Genomic DNA, 25,243 nt, shown 5'->3' with positions numbered 1-25,243 from the left:
CTTGCAGGTCTCAGTGTGACTTCAGGCTCCAGGACCAGACACCAATTCATCACTATTTCATCAACCGTGTTAACAGCTCTCAAGTTGTGTAAGGTCAAAACTCTATAAAATAAATTATGTGCACTCATGTCTGTCTGTGTGTGTAGTCCACGGAATGTAGAAGCAAAACTTATTTAGTTTATCACCTTTAGACACCTGAAATAAAGATGAGATTTTAGGTAAACATGTGTTTGCTGCTATATTAGTTTGGGATTCCTAGGTATTTCATATATATGGGAGCCAGGGCTCCCATAAGAAAATGCCACAAACTGGGTAGCTCAAATCACAGAAATTTATTTTCTCACAGTTCTGAAGGTCGAACAGCAAGGTGTTGGCAGGTTGGGTTTTTTCTGAGAACTTTCTTCTTGAATTGCAGATGGCCAAGTTCTCACTCAAACTCTTACTGGCGTGAGATGGTATCTCATTGTGGTTTGATTTGCATTTCCCTAATGATCAGTGATGTTGAGCTTTTTTTATATGTTTGTTGGCTGCATGAATGTCTACTATTGAGAAGTGTTTGTTCATGTCCTTTGCCCAGTTTTTAATGGGATTGATTGTTTTATTCTTGTAAATTTGTTTAAGTTTCTTGTAGATTCTGGATATTAGACCTTTGTCAGACGGATAGATTGCAAAAATTTTCTACAATTCTGTATGTTGTCTGTTCACTCTAATTTTCATTTGCTATGTAAAAGCTCTTTAATGAGATCCCATTTGTCAATTTTTGCTTTTGCTGCAATTGCTTTTGGTGTTTTCATCATGAAATCTTTGCCCATGCTGACGTCCTGAGTGTTACTGCCTAGATTTTCTTTTAGGGTTGTTATTGTTTTGGGTTTTACATTTAAGTCTTTAATCAATCTTGAGCTAATTTTTGTATATGGTGTACAGAGGGGATCCAGTTTCAATTTTCTGCATATAACTAACCAGTTCTCCCAACACCCTTTATTAAATAGGGAATCCTTTCTCCATTGCTATTGTCAGGTTTGTCAAAGATGAGATGGTTGTAGGTGGGTGGTCTTATTCTATCTTCTCTATTCTGATCTATTGCTCAGTTCTCTATTCTGTTCTGTTGCTCTGTGTCTGGTTTTGTATCATTATCATGCTGTTTTGGTTACTGTAGCCTTATAGTTTGAAGTCAGGTACCATAATGCCTCCAGCTTTTATCTTTATGCTTAGGATTGTCTTGGCTATGTGAGCTCTTTTTGGTTCTATATGTTTTTTAAAATAGTTTCTTTTAATTCTGTGAAGAATGTCAATGGTAGCTTAATGGGAATAGCTTTGTATCTATAAATTACTTTGGGCAGCATGGCCATTTTTACAATATTAATTCTTCCTATCCATGAGCATGGAAGGTTTTTCCATTTGTTTGTATCCTCTCTGATTTCCTTGAGCAGAGGTTTGTAGTTCTCCTTGGAGAGGTCCTTCACTTTCCTTGTTAGCTCTATTCTTAGGCACTTCATTCTTTTTATAGCAATTGTAAATGAGAGTTCATTCATGATTCGGCTCTTTGCTTGCCTGTTGTTGGTGTATAGGAATGTTAGCAATTTTGCACATTGATTTTGTATCCTGAGACTTTGCTGAAGTTGCATATCAGCTTAAGAAACTGTTGGGCTGTACTGAATGGGAAAATACTGGAAGCATTCCCTTTAAAAATCAGCACAAGACACGGATGCCTTCTCTCACCACTCCTATTCAACACAGTGTTAGAAGTTCTGGCCAGGGCAATCAAGCAAGAGAAAGAAATAAAGGGTATTCAAATAGGAAAAGAAGAAGTCAAATTGTCCCTGTTTCCAGATGACATGATTGTATATTTAGAAAACCCCATCATCTCAGTCCAAAATCTCCTTAAGCTGATAAGAAACTTCAGCAAAGTCTCAGGATACAAAAGCAATGTGCAAAATTCACAAGCATTCCTAAACACCAATAACAGACAAACAGAGAGCTAAATCATGAGTGAACTCCCATTCACAATGGCTACAAAGAGAATAAAATACCTAGGAATGCAACTTAAAAGGGATGTGAAGCATCTCTTCAATGAGAACTACAAACCACTGCTCAACAAAATAAAAGAGGACACAAACAAATGGAAGAACATTCCATGATCACGGATAGGAAGAATCAATATTGTGAAAATGGCCATACTGCCCAAGGTAATTTATAGATTCAATGTCATCCCCATCAAGCTACCAATGACTTTCTTCACAGAATTGGAAAAAACTACTTTAAAGTTCATATGGAAGCAAAAAAGAGCCCACATCGCCAAGTCAATCCTAAGCCAAAAGAACAAAGCTGGAGGCATCATGCTACCTGACTTCAAACTACTACAAGGCTACAGTAACCAAAACAGCATGGTACTGGTACCAAAACAGAGATATAGACCAAGGGAACAGAACAGGGGCCTAAGAAATAACACCACACATATGCAACCATCTGATCTTTGGCAAACTTGACAAAAACAAGCACTGGGGAAACGATTCCCTATTTAATAAATGGTGCTGGGAAAACTGTCTGGCCATATGTAGAAAGCTGAAACTGGATCCCTTCCTTACACCTTATACAAAAATTAATTCAAAATGGATTAAAGACTTAAATGTTAGACCTGAAACCAGAAAAACCCTGGAAGAAAACCTAGTCAATACCATTCAAGATATAGGCATGAGCAAGGACTTCATGACAAAAACACCAAAAGCAATGGCAACAAAAGCCAAAATAGACAAATGGGATCTCATTAAACTAAACAGCTCCTGCACGGCAAAAGAGACTACCATCAGAGTGAAAAGGCAACCTACAGAATGGAAGAAAATTTTTGCAATCTACTCATCTGACAAAAGGCTAATATCCAGAATCTAGAAAGAACTTAAACAAATTTTCAAGAAAAAATCAAACAACCCCATCAAAAAGTGGACAAAGGATATGAGCAGACACTTCTCAAAAGAAGACATTTATGCAGTCAACAGACACATGAAAAATGCTCATCATCACTGGTCATCAGAGAAATGCAAATCAAAACCATAATGAGATACCATCTCACACCAGTTAGAATGGCAATAATTAAAAAGTCAGGAAAAAACAGATGCTGGAGAGGATGTGGAGAAATAGGAACGCTTTTACACTGTTGGTGGGAGTGTAAATTAGTTCAACCATTGTGGAAGACAGTGTGGTGATTCCTCAAGGATCTAGAACTAGAAATACCATTTGACCCAGTGATCCCATTACTGGGTACATACCCAAAGGATTATAAATCATGCTACTATAAAGATACATGCACACATATGTTTATTGTGGCGCTATTCACAAAAGCAAAGACTTGAAACCAACAAAATGTCCATCAATGATAGACTGGATTAAGAAAATATGGCACATAGACACCATGGAATACTATGCAGCCATAAAAAAGGATGCATTCATGTCCTTTGTAGGGACATGGATGAAACTGGAAACCATCATTCTCAGCAAACTATCACAAGGACAGAAAACCAATCACTGCATGTTCTCACTCAAAGGAGGGAATTGAACAATGAGAACACTTGGACACAGGGAGGGGAACATCACACACCGGGGCCTGTCATGGGTTGGGGGGAGGGATAGCATTAGGAGAAATACCCACTGTAAATGACTAGTTAATGGGTGCAGCACACCAACATGGCACATATATACATATGTAACAAACCTGCACGTTATGCACATGTACCCTAGAACTTAAAGTATAATAATAATAATAATAATAATAATAATAACAAAAAGAAACTGTTGGGCTGGGACAATGGGATTTTCTAGATATAGGATCATGTCATCTGCAAACAAACATCACTTGACTTCCTCTCTCACTATTTGAAAACCCTTCATTTCTTTCTCTTGCCTGATTGCCCTGGTCAGAACTTTCAATACTATGTTGAATAGGAGTAATGAGAGAGAGGACATCCTTGTCTTGTGCCAGTTTTCATGGGGAATACTTCCAGCTTTCGCCCATTCAGTATGATACTGTCTGTGGGCTTGACATATATTGCTCTTATTATTTTGATTTATGTTCCTTCAATATCTAGTTTACTGAGAGTTTTTAACATAAAGGGATGTTGAATTTTATTGAAGGTCTTTTCTGCATCTATTGAGATAATCATGTGGTTTATTTTAGTTATGTTTATGTGATGAATTACATCTATTAATTTGCCTATGTTGAACCAACCTTGCATCCCAAGGATGAAGCCAACTTGACTGTGATTAATAAGGTTTCTTATATACTGCTGGATTCAGTTTGCCAGTATTTTATTGAGGATTTTGGATTGATATTCATCAGGGATATTGGACTGAAGTTTTCTTTTTTTGTTGTATACCTGCCAAGTTATGGTATCAGCATAATACTGGCTTTATAAACAGGGAGGAGTTCCCCTTTTTCAATTTTTTGAAATAGTTTCATTAGAAATGATATCAGCTCTTCTTTATACCTCTGGTAGAATTCAGGTGTAAATACATCTGGTCTTGGGCTTTTTTTGATTGGTAGGCTGTTTATTGTTGCTTCAATTTCAGAATTTGTTATTGTTCTACTCGGGGATTCAATTTCTTCCTGGTTCAGTCTTGGGAGGGTGTATTTGTCCAGAAATTTATACATTTCTTCTAGATTTTCTATTTTCTGTGCAAAGAGGTGTTCATAATATTATCTGATGGTTGTATTTTTGCAGGGTCAGTGGTGATATCTTCCTTATCATTTCTGATTGTGTCCATTTGATTCTTCTCTCTCTCTCTCTCTTTTTTTTTTACTAGTCTAGGTAGCAGTCTATCTATCTTATTAATTTTTTCAAAAAACTAGCTCCTGGATTTGTTGATTTTTTTGAAGAGTTGTTCATGTTTCTATCTCCTTCAGTTCAGCTCTGATGTTGGTTATTTCCTGTCTTCTGCTAGCTTTGTGGTTTGTTTGCTCTTGGTACTCTGGTTCTTTTAGTTGTGTTGTCAGGTTGTTAACTTGAGATCTTTTTAGTCTTTTGATGCAGGCATTTAGTGCTACAAATTTCTCTCTTCACACTGCTTTGGCAGGATCCCAGAGATTCTGGTACATTGTCTCCTTGTTTTCATTAGTTACAAATAGCTTCTTGATTTCTACCTTAATTTCATTATTCACCCAGGAGTCATTCAAAAGCAGGTTATTCAGTTTGCATTTAGTTGTGTGGTGTTGAGTGAATTTCATAGTCTTGAGTTCTAATTTGATTGCACTGTGGTCTGATAGACTGTTATTATTTCAGTTCTTTTGCATTTGCTGAAGAGTGTTTTACTTCCAAATATGTGATCAATTTTAGGGTAAGTGCCATGTGACAATGAGAAGAATGTATATTCTGTTGTTTGGGTTGAGAGTTCTGTAGGTGTCTATGAGATCCACTAGTTCCAGAGCTGAGTTCAGGTCCTGAATGTCTTTGTTAATTTTCTGTCTCAGTGATCTGTCTAATATTGCCAGTAGGGTGTTAATGTCTCTCACTATTATTGTGTGAAAGTCTAAGTCTCTTTGTAGGTCACTAAGAACTTGCTTTATGAATCTGGGTGCTCCTGTATTAGGTGCATATATATTTAAGATAGTTAGCTCTTCTTATTGAGTTGAACCCTTTCTCATTATGTACAGCCCTTGTCTTTTTAAATCTTTGTTGTTTTAAAGTCTGCTTTGTCAGAAACTAGGATTGCAACCCCTGCTTTTTTCTGTTTTCCATTTTCTTGGTAAGTATTTCTCCATCCCTTTATTTTGAGCCTATGTGTGTCACTGCACATGAGATGGGTCTCTTGAATACAGCATAGCAATGGGTCATGACTCTTTATCCAGATTGCCATTCTGTGTCTTTTAATTGGAGCATTTAGCCCACTTACATTAAGTTTAATATTGTTATGTGAGAATTCGATCCTATCATCATGATGCTAGCTGGTTATTTTGCAGACTTGTTTATGTGGTTGCTTCATAGTGTCATTAGTTGGTGTACTGTGTACTTCAGTGTGTTTTTGTAGTGGCTGGTAATGGTTTTTCCTTTCCATATTTAGTGCTTTCTTTAGGAGCTCTTGCAAAGCAGGCCTGGTGGTGATGAATTTCCTCAGCATTTGCTTGTCTGGAAAGGATCTTATTTCTCCTGTGCTAATGAAGCTTAGCTTGGCTGGAAATGAAATTCTGGATTGGAAATTCTTTTCTTGAACATTGGTCTGCAATCTCTTCTGGCTTGTAGGGTTTCCACTGAGAGGTCCACTGTCAGTCTAATAGGTTTCCCTTTGTAGGTGACCTGGCCTTTCTCTGCGGCTGCCTTTAACATTTTTTCTTTAATTTCAACCTTGGAGAATCTGAGGATTATGTGTCTTGAGGTTGATCTTCTTGTGGAATATCTTACTAGAGTTGTCTGTATTTCCTGAACCTGAATGTTGGCCTATATTCTTAGGCTCAGGAAGTTCTCCTGGATGATATCCTGAAGTATGTTTTCAAACTTGGTTCTGTTCTTCCAGTTTCTTTCAGGTACCCCAATCAGTCGTAGGTTCAGTCTTTTTACATAGTCTCATATTTCTCACAGGTTTTGTTTGTTCCTTTTCGTTCTTTTTTCTCTGTTCTTGCCTGCCTGTCTTCTTTCAGAAAAATAGTCTTCAATCTCTGAGAGTCTTTCCTCTGGTTGGTCTATTCTGCTATTGATACTTGTGATTACATTGTGAATTTCTTGTGTTGTGTTTTTCATCTCCATCAGGTCAGTTATGCTCCTCTCTTACCCAGCTATTCTTGCTATCAGCTCCTGTATTGTTTTATCATGATTCTAGCTTCTTTTCATTGGGTTACAACATGCTCCTTTAGCTCAGCAAAGCTCATTATTACCCAACTTCTGAAGCCTACCTCTGCCAATTCAGGCAGCTCAGCCTCAGCCCAATTCTGTGCCCTTGCTGGAGACCTGCTGCAGTTATTTGGAGGAAAAGAAGGCACTCTGGCTTTTTGAGTTTCAGCATTTTTGCAATGACTGTTTCTCACATTTTGTGGCTTATCCAACTTTAATTTTTGAAGATGCTGAACTTTAAATGGGGTTTTTATGGGGTCTTTGTTGTTGTTGTTTCTTTCTATTTTTCTTTTAAATCTCAGGCCATTCTTCCATAGTGCTGCTTGTTGGGGGATCACTGCAGACCCTAGGTGCCTCGGTTTTTCCCTTACCTGAAGGTATCACCAGTGAAGGCCGTGAAACAGCAAAGATGGCAGCCTTCTCCTTCCTCTGGGAGCTCCATCCCAGTGGAGTACTGACCTGTTGCTGGCCCAGACCCTCCTGTAGGAGGTGTCTGGAGACCCCTGTTGAGAGACCTCAGTCAGGAAGGATGGGATCAAGAGCCCGCTGAAAGAAGCAGTCTGGTTGCTTTTTGGTAGAGCAGGTGTGCTGCATTGGGGGATCCTTCCTCATCCACACTGCCTGGACTCTCCAGAGCCAGCAGGCTAGAAAGGCTGAGTCAACTGAACTGCAGAGACATTGGCTGCTTCTCCCCTCAGAGGCTCTTTCCCAGGAAGAGATCAGAGTTCTGTCTGTATAACCCTGGCTGGAGTTGCTGAAATTCCTGCAGGGAGGCTCCTGCCCAGTGGGAAGGAATGTATTGGAATCTAACTCAAAGAAGCAGTCTGGGCCAGGCACGGTGGCTCACACCTGTAATCCCGGCACTTTGGGAGGCCAAGGTGGGTGGACCACCTGAGGTCAGGAGTTCAAGACCAGCCTGACCAACACGGTGAAACCCTGTCTCTACTAAAAATACAAAAATTAGCTGGGTGTGGTGGTGCATACCTGTAATTCCAGCTACTTGGGAGGCTGGGGCAGTAAAATTGCTTGAACCTGAGAGGCGGAGGTTGCTGTGAGCCGAGATCGCACCATTGCACTCCAGCCTGGGCAAAAAGAGTGAAACTCCAAAAAAAATAATAATAAAATAAAATAAAGGAGTGTTATGGCCACATTCTGGAACAGCAGCTGTGCTGCATTGTGAGGGGTGAGTGACTCCTCCTGTCAGGGCCACCTAGACTCCCCAGAGCCAGAAGGCTAGAACTGAGTTGCCCAATCTGCAAAAATGTCAGCCACCTGTCCCCCTGGGAATTTGCCCATCTTAGGCAGTCTCCAGTCTACTGCACTAGCCAAGTGGAATTCTAAGTGAGTGGGTCTTAGCTTGTGAGGTGCAAGGGAAGTGGGGCCTACAGAATGACACTGCTTGACTCCCTGAATCTCCTAGAGGAATATAAGGATGAAACTCCCACCTTGTCAGGATTCCCAAGGCTGGAGACTGAAAAACTCCTGGGTCTCTGTGTGAGCCTCTGTGTGAGCCTGAGTGACTACTCTGCTGAGACTTTGCACAGTTCTGTGATTTGGACGGAAGCCCTGGTAAAGTGGCCTCCTGAAGGGATCTCCTGATCTGTGGGTTCCAACGATCTGTGGGAGAAGTGTGGTTTCCAAAGCAGGGTTGCACAAGCACTCACAGCTTCCTTTGGCTGGGAATGAGGGATCCTTTGGCTCTGTCTCACCCTGCTTTTCTTCATTATCCATGGGTCGAGTTGATTGCCTAGTGAGTCCCAAAGTGAAAACTTGGATATTTCAGTTGAAGGTGCCAAATTCACTCTCCATTTTCATTCTTCTCCATGACAGCCATGGACTGCAGTTGCTTCTAGTCAGCCATCTTGGCCCCTCCCCATTTCTATTTTATAAATAATGGGAAGACAATGCCCTAAGTGAAACTCCATGTTGTTTATCTCTGTAAATACTTTAGCCATTACTGCTATCCATTAGTCAGAGACATTTTAAATAATTCCAACACTCTTTGATCCTTTACCTGAGAAAAGCAGGTTAATTAGGACTTTATTTTTCCAGTGGTCATAGGCACCTTTATTAAAATAAAGGCCCTGTGTTTATTTAAATAGAAGAATTACTAAGAAAGAAACTGGAAAATTATATTGTAATAATTTTGCCAAAACTTTCAACTATTTCTATATTGATTTAGGGAATTAAGTTAATTAGGTTAGACAATACTAACTCCCAGAACAAATATATTTCTTTGGGTTAGCAGAGGAAAATCTAATTGCTGATACAGTGATGTATTTCTTTTGATGCTTTGAAGCTATTCAGTAAAATAAGCAAAGCACAGTGTACATAGCATAAAGTGCTTCTTTTATTCTTCTGAGCCACCTTACTCCTCTCTAGCTTATCAAATAATTAACTGGGGTTAGTTTCCCTTTTTTCCATATTTCTCTTTCTTCCTAAGCAAGCATTATGTAAAAAGTTGTGTGATCATTAGATTCATATGCTATTTGTGTACTTACTGTGATCTGAGATGTTAAATAATTATATAGTGGTCAGGGTAATGGCAGCAAATTGTTGGCAAACTCATGACCAAAAAGAATAAAAGCACTATTTACAAAGATATGGGCAAAATTAATGGAAACCAACATGGGATGGTGAAGCATCCTTGGGTTAGCAACAGCGGGAAGCCATTAACACCATTTGGCATAAAAGAAGATAAGGGAGGAAGCAATTCCTAGAGCAGGGAGTGCTGCCAGACCCTGGAGAGAGTGCTATAGCTAATGGAATGAGAAGATGGCCAAACCTAAGGAAGGTAGCTGCTTCTAAACCACAGACAGTAGGAAGATGGCAGGGAATAAATTCTCTAACCACTTCCTTCCAGCCCCCTGAACTCCAGTTGGTACCTCCTATTGGCTGAAACCAACCCAAAGCCAAAAGCTCCTGATTAATGACTGTGAAGGTCATTGTCCAGGGGCACAGAATGGATCTGGCACAGATTATATGATTATTTGTATGTCAATCATTGGTACTAACTTTTTATGCAGATTAACTGAAAACTTTTGGGAGCAGAATATACTACACAATACAAGAGTACCCGGAAGATAGTAAATGTTTGTAAAACGCTTGCTGAATAAATAAAACCTAGACTGGACTTATTCTAGACTAAGTCTAGAATAGATTCTTACTTAAACTCTTAGCAGTGTAGGCAATATCCACTACATCAGGCGCTTGGTGAAAGATTATCTACTAAAAAGGTGGCTGGATAAATACATGGGTATACAGATAATCAGATGAAAGTATAGATAACTCATAACATTTTATATACTTTAGGAAACTTGAATAATCTAGTCCAACTGCAAGTTGATTAAAAACACAATATTGCAGAGTTAGAACCAAAAAAAATCTTATGACTCTAGCCTCTTCTAACTAAACATGCTACCTCTAATTTACAGTTTACAATTTGTTTCATTCAAATAAATTCAAGAGATCTCTTGTATAACATTGTGACTACAGTTAATAACAATATATTATGTTCTTTTAAAATGTCAAGAAAATAGATTGTAAGTGTTCTCACCACAAAAAAAAATGATAATTATGTGAGGTAATACATATGTTAACTTGATTTAGCCATTCCACAATATATATAATTTAAAACATCATGTTGTATACGATAAATATCGACAATTTTGTTAGTTAAAATAAAATGTTTTAAAAGTTGTTCCATTCAAATCAAAGTCAGTTACTGATGATGATGATGTGTGTGAGAGAGAGAGAGAGAGGAAAAGCACAATTATCAGCTCACTTAGCATGATCCATGATTTGTGAAACATGCTTGCCATACTACTGAAAGAATGCTGAGGAGTCTACTTGTTTCTGCATGACCTAAGTGCACAATGAACTTACATCCACAGAAAGTATTTGAGAATGTAGATCTCTAGAAATAATAGCACTTTAAAAGTTGTCACTAATCAATCCAAATATATACATATATATATAAACATATATATACCTGTCTAATTATCATTATTCAACTAAATCTTCATCTTACTTTTTATGAAAGTACAACAAAAATAAGCTTAATCAATGCCAAATATAAAAGTAAATTTCTTTGTCATTTCCCCAAATATAATTACCACCTTCCATTTTGGAAACCTTTAATGAATTCTGATTGATGGGCTGGGTGTGGTGGCTCACACCTGTAATTCCAGCACTTTGGGAGGCTAAGGCCGGTGGATCACTTGAGGTCAGGAGTTCGAGACCAGCCTGGCCAACATGGTGAAACCCTGTCTCTGCTAAAAATACAAAAATTAGCTGGGTATGGTGGTGCAGACCTGTAATCCCAGAAACTTGGGAGGATGAGGCAAGAGAATCACTTGAACCTGGGGAGCGGAGGTTGCAGTGAGCCGAGATGGGGCCACTGCACTCCGGCCTGGGCCACAGAGTGAAACTCTATCTAAAAAAAAAAAAAAAAAAAAAAAATTCTGATTGATGAAACACAAATTATTAATTTCACATCTGTAATTAATATTAATGTTTTAGGTCCATACTCACATGAAGAACTGTGCCTTAAAAAATATTAAAACCTTTCTTAATAATACTAGGTTTAAATTTGCCAATCTTCCACATATGCTACAAAGATGATTTTAGTCTATCAAGATGTTTATTGTGTATATTTCATTTGTTGTTTATTTAAACATTCAAAAATTTAGATGTAAACATTGCTTAGCAGCATTACTTTTTCAGTGTCTTGGATGCAAGGCATAAACTGACTTTTATGACTTTAAATATATTATCTGTATAATATTTTAAAATTTTGCTTTTGAAGCCAGGAGCTATATTGGAAATACCACCTACATTTATTTTTTAAATGTACTGAAGAATAACACTTTTGAAACCTGTAATCCATATTTAAGTGAAATGCCTCTGTAACCAATCTTTGAAGTCCAAAAGTGTCAATCCACTAAAATGCAGTTACCTTGTTGCAGTTCAGAAGTGTGGGGAGCTGGTGGCAGGATGCAAATCCTTCCCAGACTGATGTGGCTTTTCACCACATAGTGGCGCCTGTTCTCTCTGGCCTAAATAGGGATAAGGCATTTCTGGGTCCTGTGGAGAGCACAGCCGACTCTCCAGGTGAGTGTCCATTTAGTGGGCCTATCCGGGAAGTTTGGCTAGGAATATACTGGGACTTTGGGAGCCATCGTCCGCCTCGCAGCTTCCCAGCACTGATGACTTGTTAATTCCTGCGCGTCCGGGTTCTCCCCTGGCACACGACTAGAACTCCACTCTGTCCCCCACCACCCTGCAGCGGGGGTAGCTGGGGAGGGGATTGGCTATTGGGCAGAGGAAAGCAACCCATTAGGTCCAGTTTCGCTCCTTTTTTGTGTGTATATTTTTACTATCAAAGTTAGTTGTGATCATCAACTCGATAAACTTGAATCAGGAATAAGTCTGCACAACTACCTGTAATGCGTCTCTGTAATTAAAGTACTTTCAGAATCAATTAGTGTGAGGTGGAAGTTCATGAACCCAAATGCCCAATATAACACCAAATACACTAGGTTGGTGTAAAGATGCCATCTTCTGTTCTTTAATATACCAATTGGCAAAACAGAGAGAAACAGGTGTCCGTCCTAGATCACAGCCGGAGACTTCTCAGCAGACCTCCTTCCTCACAGAGAGCGGCTTTGGAATGGGAGTGGGCTGGGAGGAGGCAGGGGAGGCCAAGAAGCACAAATTCATGGCTCCCCAGTGTGAGTGTGCCCGCGCGTTTCTGCGCTAGGTGACTCTAGGGGCCCAAGTTCTGTCCCGACCGGCGAGCGCGGGGCGGTAAGGACGCGGCAATTCACCTCGCCAGCGGCTTTAGTGTCGCGGTCCCGAAACCGCGGAACCTGACAGCTGAGCTGTCCAGCGCCAGGGGGCGACCAGCCCACGAAGCGGGAACTCGAGGAGGGACCGAAGGACGCGCGGCGGCGGCTACTCTGCCGCGCTCCGCCCTTACCTCCAGGTAGTACAAGTCCACAGTAGTGATCTGCGAGTCCAGGAAATCTTCATAGGCGTTGAACTGAGTGACAATATTGTCCAAGGCCTTCAGCCCCTCTTCCTGATCCATTGCGGTATCCTCGGCCGAAGCGTCCCTAGCAACGGAAGCAGGAGGGCAGGGTCAGGAGGCTCCACCCACTTCGTTCCTGCCAATCAGTTGAAGCCGGTGTGAGCTTTGGACGTTAATCCCACCCCCCGGCGGTTTGTTGCAGTTTCTGTCTTCTGCCTCACTCCTGTGAAAACTTTCTGGAATTACCCACCCAAGTTCAGGTCGGATACCCATCCACCGACTCAGGCTTCGCTGAACTGTTGAGCAACCAGAGAGGTGCAAACTGCAATCCAAAGTTAAAAAGTATGACACTGCCTACATACTTAGACAAAATATTAGGAATTAGCTCCCAATTGCATTCTAAAACAATGTTATGCAAGACAAAAATACCGAGACATTTTGCAAAAAGACTATCTCAAAAACAAGTATATCAAATGGTGTTGTGACAAGGACAATAATAAAATAATGATTTTGTTAAATTATTTTTAAAGTTATAACAAAGGTAAATTATTGCTAGTGTTTGTGTACAGGAAGCAATTTATGAAATTCCCAAAGGAAAGAAACTCAATCAAAAAAATGTCTTTGCAGACCTTTTTTGGCACCAAGTTCTTGCACTTATTTTACTATTTTAGCACAGTGAAAAATTTTGCTGTGTTGAAGCTGCCCTTTTTAAAGAATAAAATATCTGTGAAATCTTATTAAATGAAGTCTTTCACTAAAGATTTTTTGTTTTTTTCAGAACAGTATTGTGTTTTTAAAATATGAATTTAAAGTAATCCAACATAGCAGCTGGCAAAATATGTTCAGAACCAATCTTTGGATTTTAATATTTTACAAACCATCCTTGGGAATTAGCATATAATACAATGCTAAGCCTTTAATTGTTGCTCTCTAAGTACGTTTCTAATTCATCTTGAAGATTTTCACAGATTTGCTAACAAAATTTTAATGAAAACATCTGGTAAGATACTTCATTTCAGTTAGCTTTCCTAATTTAAAAAGTTCATCTTAAAAATTAGGATGTCATGACTTGCAAATTTTAAGTGATATAGACACAATATTTAGGATGCTACTAACTTGTTTTTTTTTTGTTAATGAATGTATTCTGACATGTTTTTAAAGATATTTTGGGCCTTATTTTTGAATGCAATTTAATTATTGAATTTGGGAAAACAAAAAGGAGATAAAACCTTGGACACTGGTAACCCATCAAAAGTAATAATAGGCCAGGTACAGTGACTTCCAGCACTTTGGGAGGCCGAGGTGGGTGGATCACGAGGTCAGGAGTTCAAGACCAGACTGGCCAACATGGTGAAATTCCGTCTCTACTAAAATTACAAAAATTAGCTAGGCATGATGGTGGGCGCCTGTAATCCCAGCTACTCAGGAAGCTGAGGCAGAAGAATCCTCCTATATCAAGATTTCATCACTTTTAAGAAACAGTAAAGCATCTAGAGAATGTTTGGGTTTGTTAAACTAGAGCACTTTAATGAAAAGGACCTATATGTTAGTAAAATGTGAGGTCATGGTTTGGCTATATATTGTTCTATTATATCAATTGTGATTGTGCATTTTTTAGAGAAACCTCATTAAATTTGCCATTTGGTCAACATCTCTTTGATGAAGTAATCTCTACAGCATCTAAATTTAAACAATCATGAAATTATTTTCAGTCAATGAGTCTAGAAATGTCTTCTAACTCAAAACACTGAGGCTGATTTTCAGCAAATCAGCTTCTTTATTAATATCAAGAAAATTCATAAACTTATCCTTGTTCCTCACAGTAAGGCTAGAATTAATAGTGAGCATAACTCAATTGTCCTTTTCTAAACTTTCAATTTAACTTCAGAACCACTTTCAGACCTGTGCCTGAGAAATGAAAGGGTGGCAACAAAGAAATTAGTAAGTTTTGGCAAGCTTCTCTTTTCATTGCAAGGCTTTTGTTATGATCAAGAAATACTTTATTTTGGATAACATGCATTCCTACTTCAAGTCCAAGATTTTTAAAGACTGAAACCTGGAATTTAGCACCAATCCCAGAAATTCCATTCTTTGCAAAAGGACAGAGAAGGATTAGTATATTCATAATAAAACTCCAAGATGTAAGAAAGAGGAAACATATGTAAGAATAACAAAATATATGCCAGATTTAAGGTACTTACTTGGTGGAAGTATATTAAAAAGTTTCAAATTAAGCTCTACACTTTTATATTCCAAAATATTTGGCAATATACTATGATAGCTGAGACAGTGAAAGGAAAACATACTTTGGTTTGTTGACATGACAGGAAGGGAATGTTTTGCTTATGTTGATAAGAACTTGAGGCTCTATTAAGACGTTCTATTAATATGTTATCATATTGTAGGAAAAAAACATATACTTACTCTAATAGGACAAGAGATTTGTGTCTGGTGTTGCCTAGCTGCTTGTTAACTATGACTGCAGATGAGGGCTATTGCTTAATCATCAGCCAAGGAGAGCTTTTTTGCACTTAGTAACAATGGTGATACTAAATTTACTTGAGCTATTTCTTGTGATGAGATCGCTGGACTTCCTCACAGTCTCAGTTATTCTAGGATGCTGGAGTTCTGGTTCCACTGCTTCTCTGTCCTGGAGACACAATGTGTTCATGTGTCATAATCCGGGAGTTTGCTCCTGCCTTGTCATTGACAGTGTGAAAGGAAAATTTCAGAAGAGAGAAATACAAGTATAAGATGGAATTCCTCCCAGGACTGGGGTTGACAGATGTCTGCAGCTAATAAAGATTGAAAACTACTACTGTGCTATGGGATAGATGATGGGTATGATCACCACAACCACCACTTTGGAACAGAGAAAAACTTGGGCTCTCTGTGGCTCTATAAGGCATTACCAAAAACCTCACTGAAAATTCCCTCAAGCTTTTTGGCTACATGGAAATCAGCCTCTACCCTAAAACTCCACTCCGCCTGAGTGGGCAAACAATCAGAACATAGCACCTGTGAATAGACGGCCACCACAATAAATGTGGAGCTGCCAGTTGCAAGCAGGTGCCCAGCATTGCCCTACAATCTATGTTATCTTTTTCTTCAGTTCACTCTTACCTTCTACTATGGCTTTTTCCACTTTCTCCTCTCTCCTTAATCTTATATCATCCTTTCTCAAAGCAGATAAACTTAACTCTTATACCCAAAAGAAGTAAGTTATCACAATAGATTTCCCGCAGTCAAATGCTGTATACAAGCTTATTCACATTCATATCAACGTTTTACTTCTTCCATTGTGTAAAGGAAGAGATTTACCTCCTTCCATACCTTCACTACACAGGTTCAATCTCCTTCTGTCTTCCCAGAGTTTCTCATTTTAATTATTCCCTCTCTTCTTTGTTGTTAATTTATCTCTCCTCTCCCTCCCCACCCCAGCTCCCTTCCCATTTTAAAAATAAGCAAATGATCCCAAAAATCACCCTCACCTCCACAGACAACGTTAGCTATAGGCTTTCCTGCCCTTTACAGCAAAACTTTTGGAAAGAGCTGTCTACAATCACTGTCTCCATTTCCTTACCTTCCACTTTCTGCCCAACATATTCCAGTCTGTTTTTACGCACTGCTCCACGCTTTTCACCAAAGTCAATTATGACATCTTTGCCATTATGCCCAATAGACATTTTTTCTGTCCTCATACTGCTTGACATTTAGCAGCATTTGACCCTGTGACCACTCCCTTCTCTTCGAAATTCTCTTTTAGCTTCTGTCACATTACTTTGCACCGAGGTTGGTTAGTTGGTTGTTTGGTTGGTTCGTTGGTTTTCCATTAGCTGTTTCTTCTCAGTTCTCTTTGCTAGCCCCTTTTCTCCTTACCTAGCTTTTAAAAGTTGGAGAGTCTCAGGGTTCTCTCCTAGACCCTTTGCTGACTCTACACTTTTGTTACTTGGAGCTCTCACCCACACTTATTGCTTTACTTACTGCCTTACATGCATATGGTTCCTCTATCTATATAATTAACTAGGTCATTCTTCCAATCACATATCTAACTGCCTAGCAGATGCCACTGGATGTATAACATGAATAAATGAAAATTTTCCTCTTTTTGTGCCTCCTAATTTGTTCCTCCTCCAGTGTTCCCTCTTTCAACACACAGGTTCCTCTCCTCTCAGTTGTTCATGTGAGAAACATGGAAGACAGTCTTGAACCTTACTTCTCCGTCACCCCTGAAATGTAAGGCCTGTTATTTCCATCTCTCAATTACTTCTCTTGAGGGCTTAAATTTCTCTCCAACCTAATTGACATGGGTTCCTTGCCTAAGCCAAAGTCTGGTACCTAAACTCCAAGAATATAATCTTTTCTTCTTTCCCTATACTCTTCTGGCCCCTTTCCATTCCACTCTTCAAAATGTAGTTAGTGTTTGTTTAAAAACACGGATCTCACCAGGCCTCTTTTAAAAACCTTCTTTGGCTCCCCATTACCCTTAGGATAAAGTACAATTTTGTTTTGTCTTTTTGACATGGCTTACAAGACATTCCACATCCTGACCTTCATCTGATACCCTCTACTGCACACGTTACATGTTCCAGCCACACCAGACTTTTTTCAGTTTTGAAAGGAGCCTCCACTTCTTTTGCTGCTGGGTCTCAAACATGCTGTTCCCTCTGCCTAGGACATTCTTTCACAGTACACACTTTTTCCATTTACCTATTAGCTCCCTATTATAGATCTCGGTATAGAGATCGAGATATAGTAGTCTTCTATGTTCCCAGAGCACTTTCTAATGCACTTATCATTTGTTGCAATATCTTGATTATTATAAAGTATTTGACAAATGTCTATACTGCTTATTAGAATCTATGAACATAAAGGAAAAGACTATGTCAACCCTCTTCACCACTATATCCTCAGCATCTAACGTAGTACCTGGAACATAATGATCCCTCAAAAGTATTTGCTGAATAAAATGCTTTTTCTATATATTTCAGTCATTCATTTTGGAAACAAGGTGAAAGGCATTACAATCCGTATGAGGAATATCAAGAAAAACAACCTAAATTTTAGCACCTACATTTTAGAAAGGCACTTAGCCATACCAATGTAATAACAGCACAAGTCAGAATTCTTTTTGATAAAGAGATATTTTGAAGCACTATGCAAATTCAGATGAGTGAAAAATTACTTCCAACTGGAAGTTGTCATGAAAATGTGATGACATGGCCTTTGTGCTGAATATGAAGTACTGAGATGGGGAGCTGGGACTCTGAATAAATGTCCATGTGACGGAGTCTCATGTGCTAAAGTTTCAAGGTGAGAAAACGAGAGGTATGTTCAGGGAAGGGTGATAAGAGAAATTTATTTAAAGTGCAGGACATATGCAAGAGGGCAGAAAAATGGAAGGGCAAGTTAGAAGTAGACCACGCTGTGGTCTGTCTATTTAAGAAGCTTTAACCATAGTCTCCAAGCAAAAGAAAGCCAAAAGAAGTGTTTGCAAAGACGTGATCATCAGAACTATAGTTTTAAAGATTATTCTGACAGCAGTAAATGACTGGAGGGGAGGTAGGAAGACATCTTAGGTCAGGAGACAGAAGAAAAGGGGAGGTTGAAATTAGGAGTAGCTGCAGGGGAGATGTACTTAAGAAAGCTTTGGGGAAAGAATTTTATAGCCAGAGACTGATTTCAAGTTTATTGCACACTTTTTACCCTGAAGCAAAAGTCAGAAGATTTTCATTTTAGATCAAACTTTTACCTGCTCAAAATAAGAAATACAATGACATGGTTGGTTTTTAATGAAACCTTCCTGGTACATAATAAACTCAAATAAAGAGGCACTGACTTGAGGGTAAAAAAGAAATTCAGATAAAACCTTAGGAGAAAATAAAAGGAGACATCGTTAAAACCCCAGAGATGAGGTGGAAATAGGCTGCCTCTCTGAGAAATATATTTAGCTCTTCTAAATTATGTGATAATCTCTATAGAATTCCTAAGAGCTTGATCTATTTTAAACAAACATCTTCTTTCTAGCTTCTGAGTACAATATCAAAGCTCATCAGGTACTCAAGATTTCTGCAGCCATGGTAATAATACAACTCCAGTCACAACTAAGCAGATATAGAAAGGGAAAAAAAATCACTAGACTTTCTAAGAGAAGCATTAAAGGAAGTGGTGCCAATTCCATTAAGAGCTAATTCAACTCATGCTCAGCTCTACTTCTCTAGGATATCAAATATTCTTTGGCTACAGATTCATTAATCACAATAAAAATGTTTTGATCCATCTTTCCTACTCAATCTCACTTATTGAAACAAAAGTAAAACTTATTTACCTCAGTAATCAGTAATGTAAATTACAGTAATGTAAATTACCTCAGTAAGGTAAAGTCACCAAAGAGTCAGGAACTGTGCTAGGCTTTGAGAGTGCAACCGAAAAATAACACCTGATTCTTTAAATCTTCAAGGATATTATCATTTAGGGAAGACAGAAGGAGGACCTGAACTGGTAGTTGGCTGAATGAAGGAAAGGAAGAAGATGAACTAAGCAAATTGGAGATATAAATGTGTAAATAAGTGACAAAAATAAAAATTTACAGGAGCTATGATAACATATATATATGTATACAGTGTACTGCTGGGGTATCCAATCTTTTGGCTTCCCTGGGCCACATTGGAAGAAGAATTATCTTGGGCCACACATAAAATACACTAACACTAACAATGGCTGATGAGCTAAAAAAAAATCCAAAAAAAGAAATCTTATATTGTTTTAAGAAAGCTTATGAATGTATATTGGACTGCATTTAAAGCCGTCCTGGGCTGCACATGGCACACGGGCTGTGGGTTTGACAAGCTTGGTGTACAGAGTGGAAAATATATGAGAAAAAAGTTGATTCTATACCATAGAATGCAAGAATGATGTGTTTTAAGAAATCAATAGGAAATAATTTTTTATTCTGGAAAACAATGAGTTAGGACTGGATGGGCTCTGAGGGCACATCTAGCTTCAAAATTCTGTGATAATATTCTAACTTAAACTTTCAATAACTGTTCAGATTTAGCCTACAGGAAATCACTCAGAGGAGAGGAAAACAGTGGAATTTTGTCATATCGTGCAGTTTGCTGGAACAAAGCACAGGATTTTACTAAATTAATTCATGACCACGAGTCTCAACATACTTGGCAATACCAACATACTGTCTTAGTGGTTTGTTTTCTTTTTTTAAGTCTATTTTACATCTTTTTTCCTATTCAAAATTGTCATCTTCCTTCTCTCTTACACCTCATTCCCTTCAGCATCACTCCGCCCCCACCCCTACCTACCCACACAATACAACCCTATCTACACTTGTTCTTAGGTATTAATCTTGTCCTTTGTTATGATGAATATAATATTCCTATCATATGCAACCTATGTCCTCCAATTCTCTGGATATCATCCTCTCTCACCTTCTCAAGGATTTCATCCTGCTGTTAGTCACATTCTCCCTAGCTTTATACATTTCTCCCACTCTGGGCCACCCCAACAGCATACAAGCACATTCTAGAATCTCATGTCTTTAAAACAAGTGAACTCCTTTGACCCCACGTTTTGTTTCAATTATTGTCATTTTTATTTTCACCTCATTAAAAAAGCTTATTGAAAGAGTAATCTATATTTATCATCACCCCTTCCTCATTTCCCTGTTCTCTTCTAAGCTTTCTCCAACCAAAATTTTCGGCCACCACTTGACTAAGATTGTTTTTTTCTAGGTCGCCAATTACTTTCTTGTTTTCAAATCATAGGGATGTGGCTCTACTTGTAATGTACTTGACCTTTCAGTGGCATTAAGCACAGCTTGCTGGTCATTCATAAAATACCTTCTTCTCTTAGCTTCCATAATACCACACTCATACTGCACTCATACTACCTGCTCTTATTAGTGTAACTTGTTAATTCCACCACCTTGGCTAAACTTCTACATGTTTGAATGTTCCAGAGCTGAATCCTGGGCCCACACCTCTTCTAATTTATAACCTCTCCCCCTTTGCCTCACACTGCACATCTAATCCACCAGCTAGTTTAGCTTTCTCAAAATATATATATATATAAATGTTGAAGTTTTATATATATATATATATATATATAACCTCTCTCTATATATATGTATATATAAAATCCATTCACTGCTTTCCATTTTTACTAATTTCATCTCAATGCACCCAGCCATCATTTTTTTGCCTGGACAACTATAATAGCCTCCTAAATGGCTTCTTTACTTTCCCTTTTGCTCCAGACTCCACACAGTAGCCAGAGAATTTCATTTAAAAATGCATATCAGATCATGTCACTCTCCCGTTTAAATCCTCATTGACTTCCACTGCAGTTAGAATAAAATCCAAAATCATTCCCTTGGCTTATGAAGCCCTATATTTCTTCTCACCCTGGCTATTTTTCTGGTCTTATCTCTTACTTCACGCTACCTCAATCCCACTCTATCTGATGGCCATGCTGTTTTCTTTCTCTTCCCAGAATCTATTATGCTTGGTCATGTTTTCTTGGCCTAGAATGCCATCTCTCCTTCCCTGCCCCAGTGTTTGAATAGCTGGCTCCTTTTTGTCCTTCTGATATCAGGATGTCAAAGATACCTTAGGGCATATACTAAACTCCCAGGCCAAAGTAACCAAGTCAATCCTCATTACATCTTTATATGATCCACTGCATCATACTAGTCACATACTGGTCAAGTTCATTTGTTGGAATGCAGACTGTATGTAGTAAAGATAACGTCTGCCTAGTGATCACTACTATATGCTAGGAATAAATAACAGCACCTGGAACCTACCAGGTTCCACTTAGTAAAGATTTAATGATGAAATAAATGCAAGTTTTATAATACAAATATATAAAATTATGAAAACAATTTTATAACAATCATTTGATAGTCTTTAAAAGACTACCCAAAGTTTAAAATATAATTTTGTAATTATAGATACACTTATAAACAACGAAGTTTTATAAAATTAATCATTTGATGTTTTTAAAAAGGCTACCCAAAGGAATTTAAAATCAGAGAATGTTGTTGAAACTGAACACCAACTGCATCTACATTTATTTCTAATAGACTTATCAGAGTCCACTGATACCCATAAGAAAGCACTTAGTGCCTCAAGGAAACTATAGAAAGTAGTCAGAAGAAACCACAGGCCAGCTATAGTCTGAGAGTGTTTTCTATTGCGATTGGCCATTCTGGCATAAAAATCTTGATGAGTGGCTCATTATCATCATTTCTGCTCCCAACCACTCTCCCAGCATCACACCACTGTAGCGACTATGCCCCATCTCCTCAGAATGCAACAGGTTGGCATAAAGAACATAAAGTCTCAAGTAATCTGTGAATTCATAGCTGAAATATACTGAATATGTATATACTTCCCAGCTCTTACCTATTACACTAGCTTTTATTCCCACCTGTCTTCTTCATTTTCTTTTTCCAAACTTTTCAAGGATTTGACATGAACAGACCACAGGTTGCTGTATTATAGGATACAGATATACACACACACGCAATGCACACACACACCACAATCCCATAGAGATGCAAAAATAAATGCAAGGATACAGTTCAAAGCCATCATTCAGACATGCAAGAACACAACACATACACCTTACAGATGGAAGATATGGACAACTAGATTATGGAATTAATTACCTTCCAGGATCTAATATCGACAGTTTCAGAAAGAACTGCTTTACATGCAGCTAATTGAAATAAACAGGAAATGGAAATACTAGTCATCAAATAGGAAGATAATTTTTGAATAAGACTATCTTATATATCTGGCTTGGATAAATTTCAGCCTGTGGATAGGAGCTTCTGGACAGTTATTACACCAATCTGTATCTGCACTCAGTTCAGCTAGTAGGGCTGCAGCTGACTTTATCTTCCTGTAAAGACTCAATTTCAGGTATAGGGCCCTAGAACATAGTATGAGAAGATACTCTTTCCTTCATCTATAGATACCTAGAAAATAGGACTATTTTCTACATTTTGGCTGTTAAGAATGGCTTTATTTTAAGTCTTCCTCCAGAATATATGCCTGGATGGCCAGCCAGTCACATAATAAGTGAAATTAAATTTTCCAAAAACATGGTATGATTTCTAAGAAACAATGTGGCAGTGGAATTAAAATGGCTAATTTGGAACCAAGGATGTTACTTATTGAGATAGAAAAGGTCCTTCATATATTAACTTAGGACGACATTAACTGTTGTCATTGTAGAAAATAAATTTATGTACCACCAGCAGTTTAATTTTCAAATGCAAAAACGGATAAGATGGGTATTATTTTTAGGAAAGTTCAGACACAACTAAGGGTAATTCTAGCCAAATAATCTGAACAGTAAATATACTGATATCTCAGAATGTATTAATAAAAATGAAAAGTTGTTATAAATAGATACTTGCCAAATATTATCACTTGCCAAAATGATGTGGTTGACACACAAATACATTGATTTCAATAACCAAGAGTAGATAATTCCAGCTACCTACTGCGTTTCAACAAAAGGACTTTAAAAGTAAACTTATTTAATAGACACAACACAAATATGTACTGTGTGACCATATTAAAGGGTGCCCAGTTGTTGCCTTTTTTGCCAGGATTTCATTAATGTTTTTATTTTTCTGATTATTTGTTTGTTTGTTTTGAGACGGAGTCTCGCTCTGTCACCTAGGCTATAGTGCAGTGCCATGATCTTGGTCACTGCAACCTCCGCCTCCCAGGTTCAAGTGATTTTCCTGCCTCAGCCTACTGAGTAGCTGAGACTACAGGCACGTGCCACCATGCCCAACTAATTTTTGTATTTTTAGTAGAGACAGGGTTTTGCCATGTTGGCCAGGCTGGTCTCAAACTCCTGACCTCAGGTGATCCATCCCCCTCGGCCTCCCAAAGTGCTGGGATTACAGGCATAAGCCACCACTCCCAGCCTCTGATTCTTTTTTTACCTCACCCTCCTAAAACTTCCCCTGTTCCACATCCACTCAGAACATCTACTATCATGTAAATATTCCAATATATAACTGCCAGCACTTTTGTTAAAAAAGATTGTTGATTATTCTCAGAATTTCAAATTTCTTTGTAAATGGTTTTCTCTCAGAGTTACTCAGTGTTAGTATCCCTGATTTCCATGACAGAATATCGAGACAGAGGAGACGGTGGCAGCAACACCACTGCCATGGCTGCCAGTGAGTCTGTGACAATATTAGGACCAAAGCTTTAAAATGTGACTCTAGACACATGCCTATCAATAACTAAATGCATTAATAGTGATAGATTAGGTCTCCACTTTTGATATCGTGTGTAATGCACCATGCTTAATTTTCCCCTTTTCTTTTACTATGTAGTTTTACGAGCCAATTAGTGGACTTTGAGGATTTTTGTAAAAGACTGACAATAAAAATTGATTGCAGAGTGCTTTTAGAGGCTTTGATAGTAACTGCCCTGAAGAGCAAAACAGTTATACTCCCACGTTCTTTCATAATGTTTCCCAGTGGAATACATAGTCCAGGAAAAGTATACATGTAGCATAAAACCGATTCCTGAGTTTTTAATGTAGTTCAAGAATATCGTTTCTTCACGTGGACACAGGGAGGGGAACATCACATACCGGGGCCTATCGGGGGGTTGGGGGCAAGGGGAGGGAGAGCATTAGGACAAATGCCTAATGCATGTGGGGCTTAAAACCTAGATGATGGGTTGATAGGAGCAGCAAACCACCATGGCACATGTATACCTATGTAACAAACCTGCACGTTCTGCACATGTATCCCAGAACTTAAAGTAAAATTTTAAAAAAGGAATGTTGTTTCTTACACAAGTTAAAGAACCAGTAATCACCTTGAAGCATTATTACAATGGAAGCTATCAAAAACAATGTGACTATTGGCAATCATTCTAATTAACCTAAAACTTGTGTATCTAATTATTGATACACAGATGGAAATCTAACTGTTAATTCAAAACAGACTAAAAATATAAGTAATTAGAAATAAAAGTAAAACTCCCACTGATTTCTGGAAGATTGACCTGCATAATTATTCAAGAGTGAAGAATAATTTTATGTTTATAAAATATTTGCATGCTATATAGGTTTATATAATTTATTGACCATTATAATATACATGATTACATAACTAATTTGTTTCTCCATATGTTAATCAATTCTAATTAGTAGCTTTTTAGGGCTAATGTACTTTTTATGTAGGTCTTTGGATACTAACAGAAATAAAACTTTACTAAATCCTTTGATTTGATGAAGAAAAAAGTAAGACGATCTTTTTGAAAAGCTAATATTCAACAAATACCCAGTGTGCGTCTAGTTTTTAGAAAATCAAGGTTCAATTCTAATTCTTCCATTTATT

General features: G+C 38.2%; 1 protein-coding gene across 1 annotated transcript in view; it reads right to left on the bottom strand.

Moving 5' to 3' along the window:
* The window catches only part of CFAP299 (cilia and flagella associated protein 299), a 649,304-nt gene extending 633,876 nt beyond the window's left edge, over positions 1 to 15,428 (bottom strand). The window contains exons 1-2 of the mRNA XM_019024959.3: positions 15,268 to 15,428; positions 12,793 to 12,928 (exon numbers count right to left, since the gene is read on the bottom strand). Of these exons, the coding sequence (XP_018880504.3) occupies positions 12,793 to 12,903 (111 nt within the window). The 5' untranslated portion in view covers positions 12,904 to 12,928; positions 15,268 to 15,428. The remainder of the gene's footprint in view (positions 1 to 12,792; positions 12,929 to 15,267) is intronic.
* Between the last annotated feature and the right edge of the window lie 9,815 nt (positions 15,429 to 25,243).

The sequence above is a fragment of the Gorilla gorilla genome, chromosome 3 (assembly GCF_029281585.2).
Source record: "Gorilla gorilla gorilla isolate KB3781 chromosome 3, NHGRI_mGorGor1-v2.1_pri, whole genome shotgun sequence".
Lineage (NCBI taxonomy): Eukaryota > Metazoa > Chordata > Mammalia > Primates > Hominidae > Gorilla > Gorilla gorilla.
This window is presented reverse-complemented; position numbering and strand designations above follow the sequence as displayed.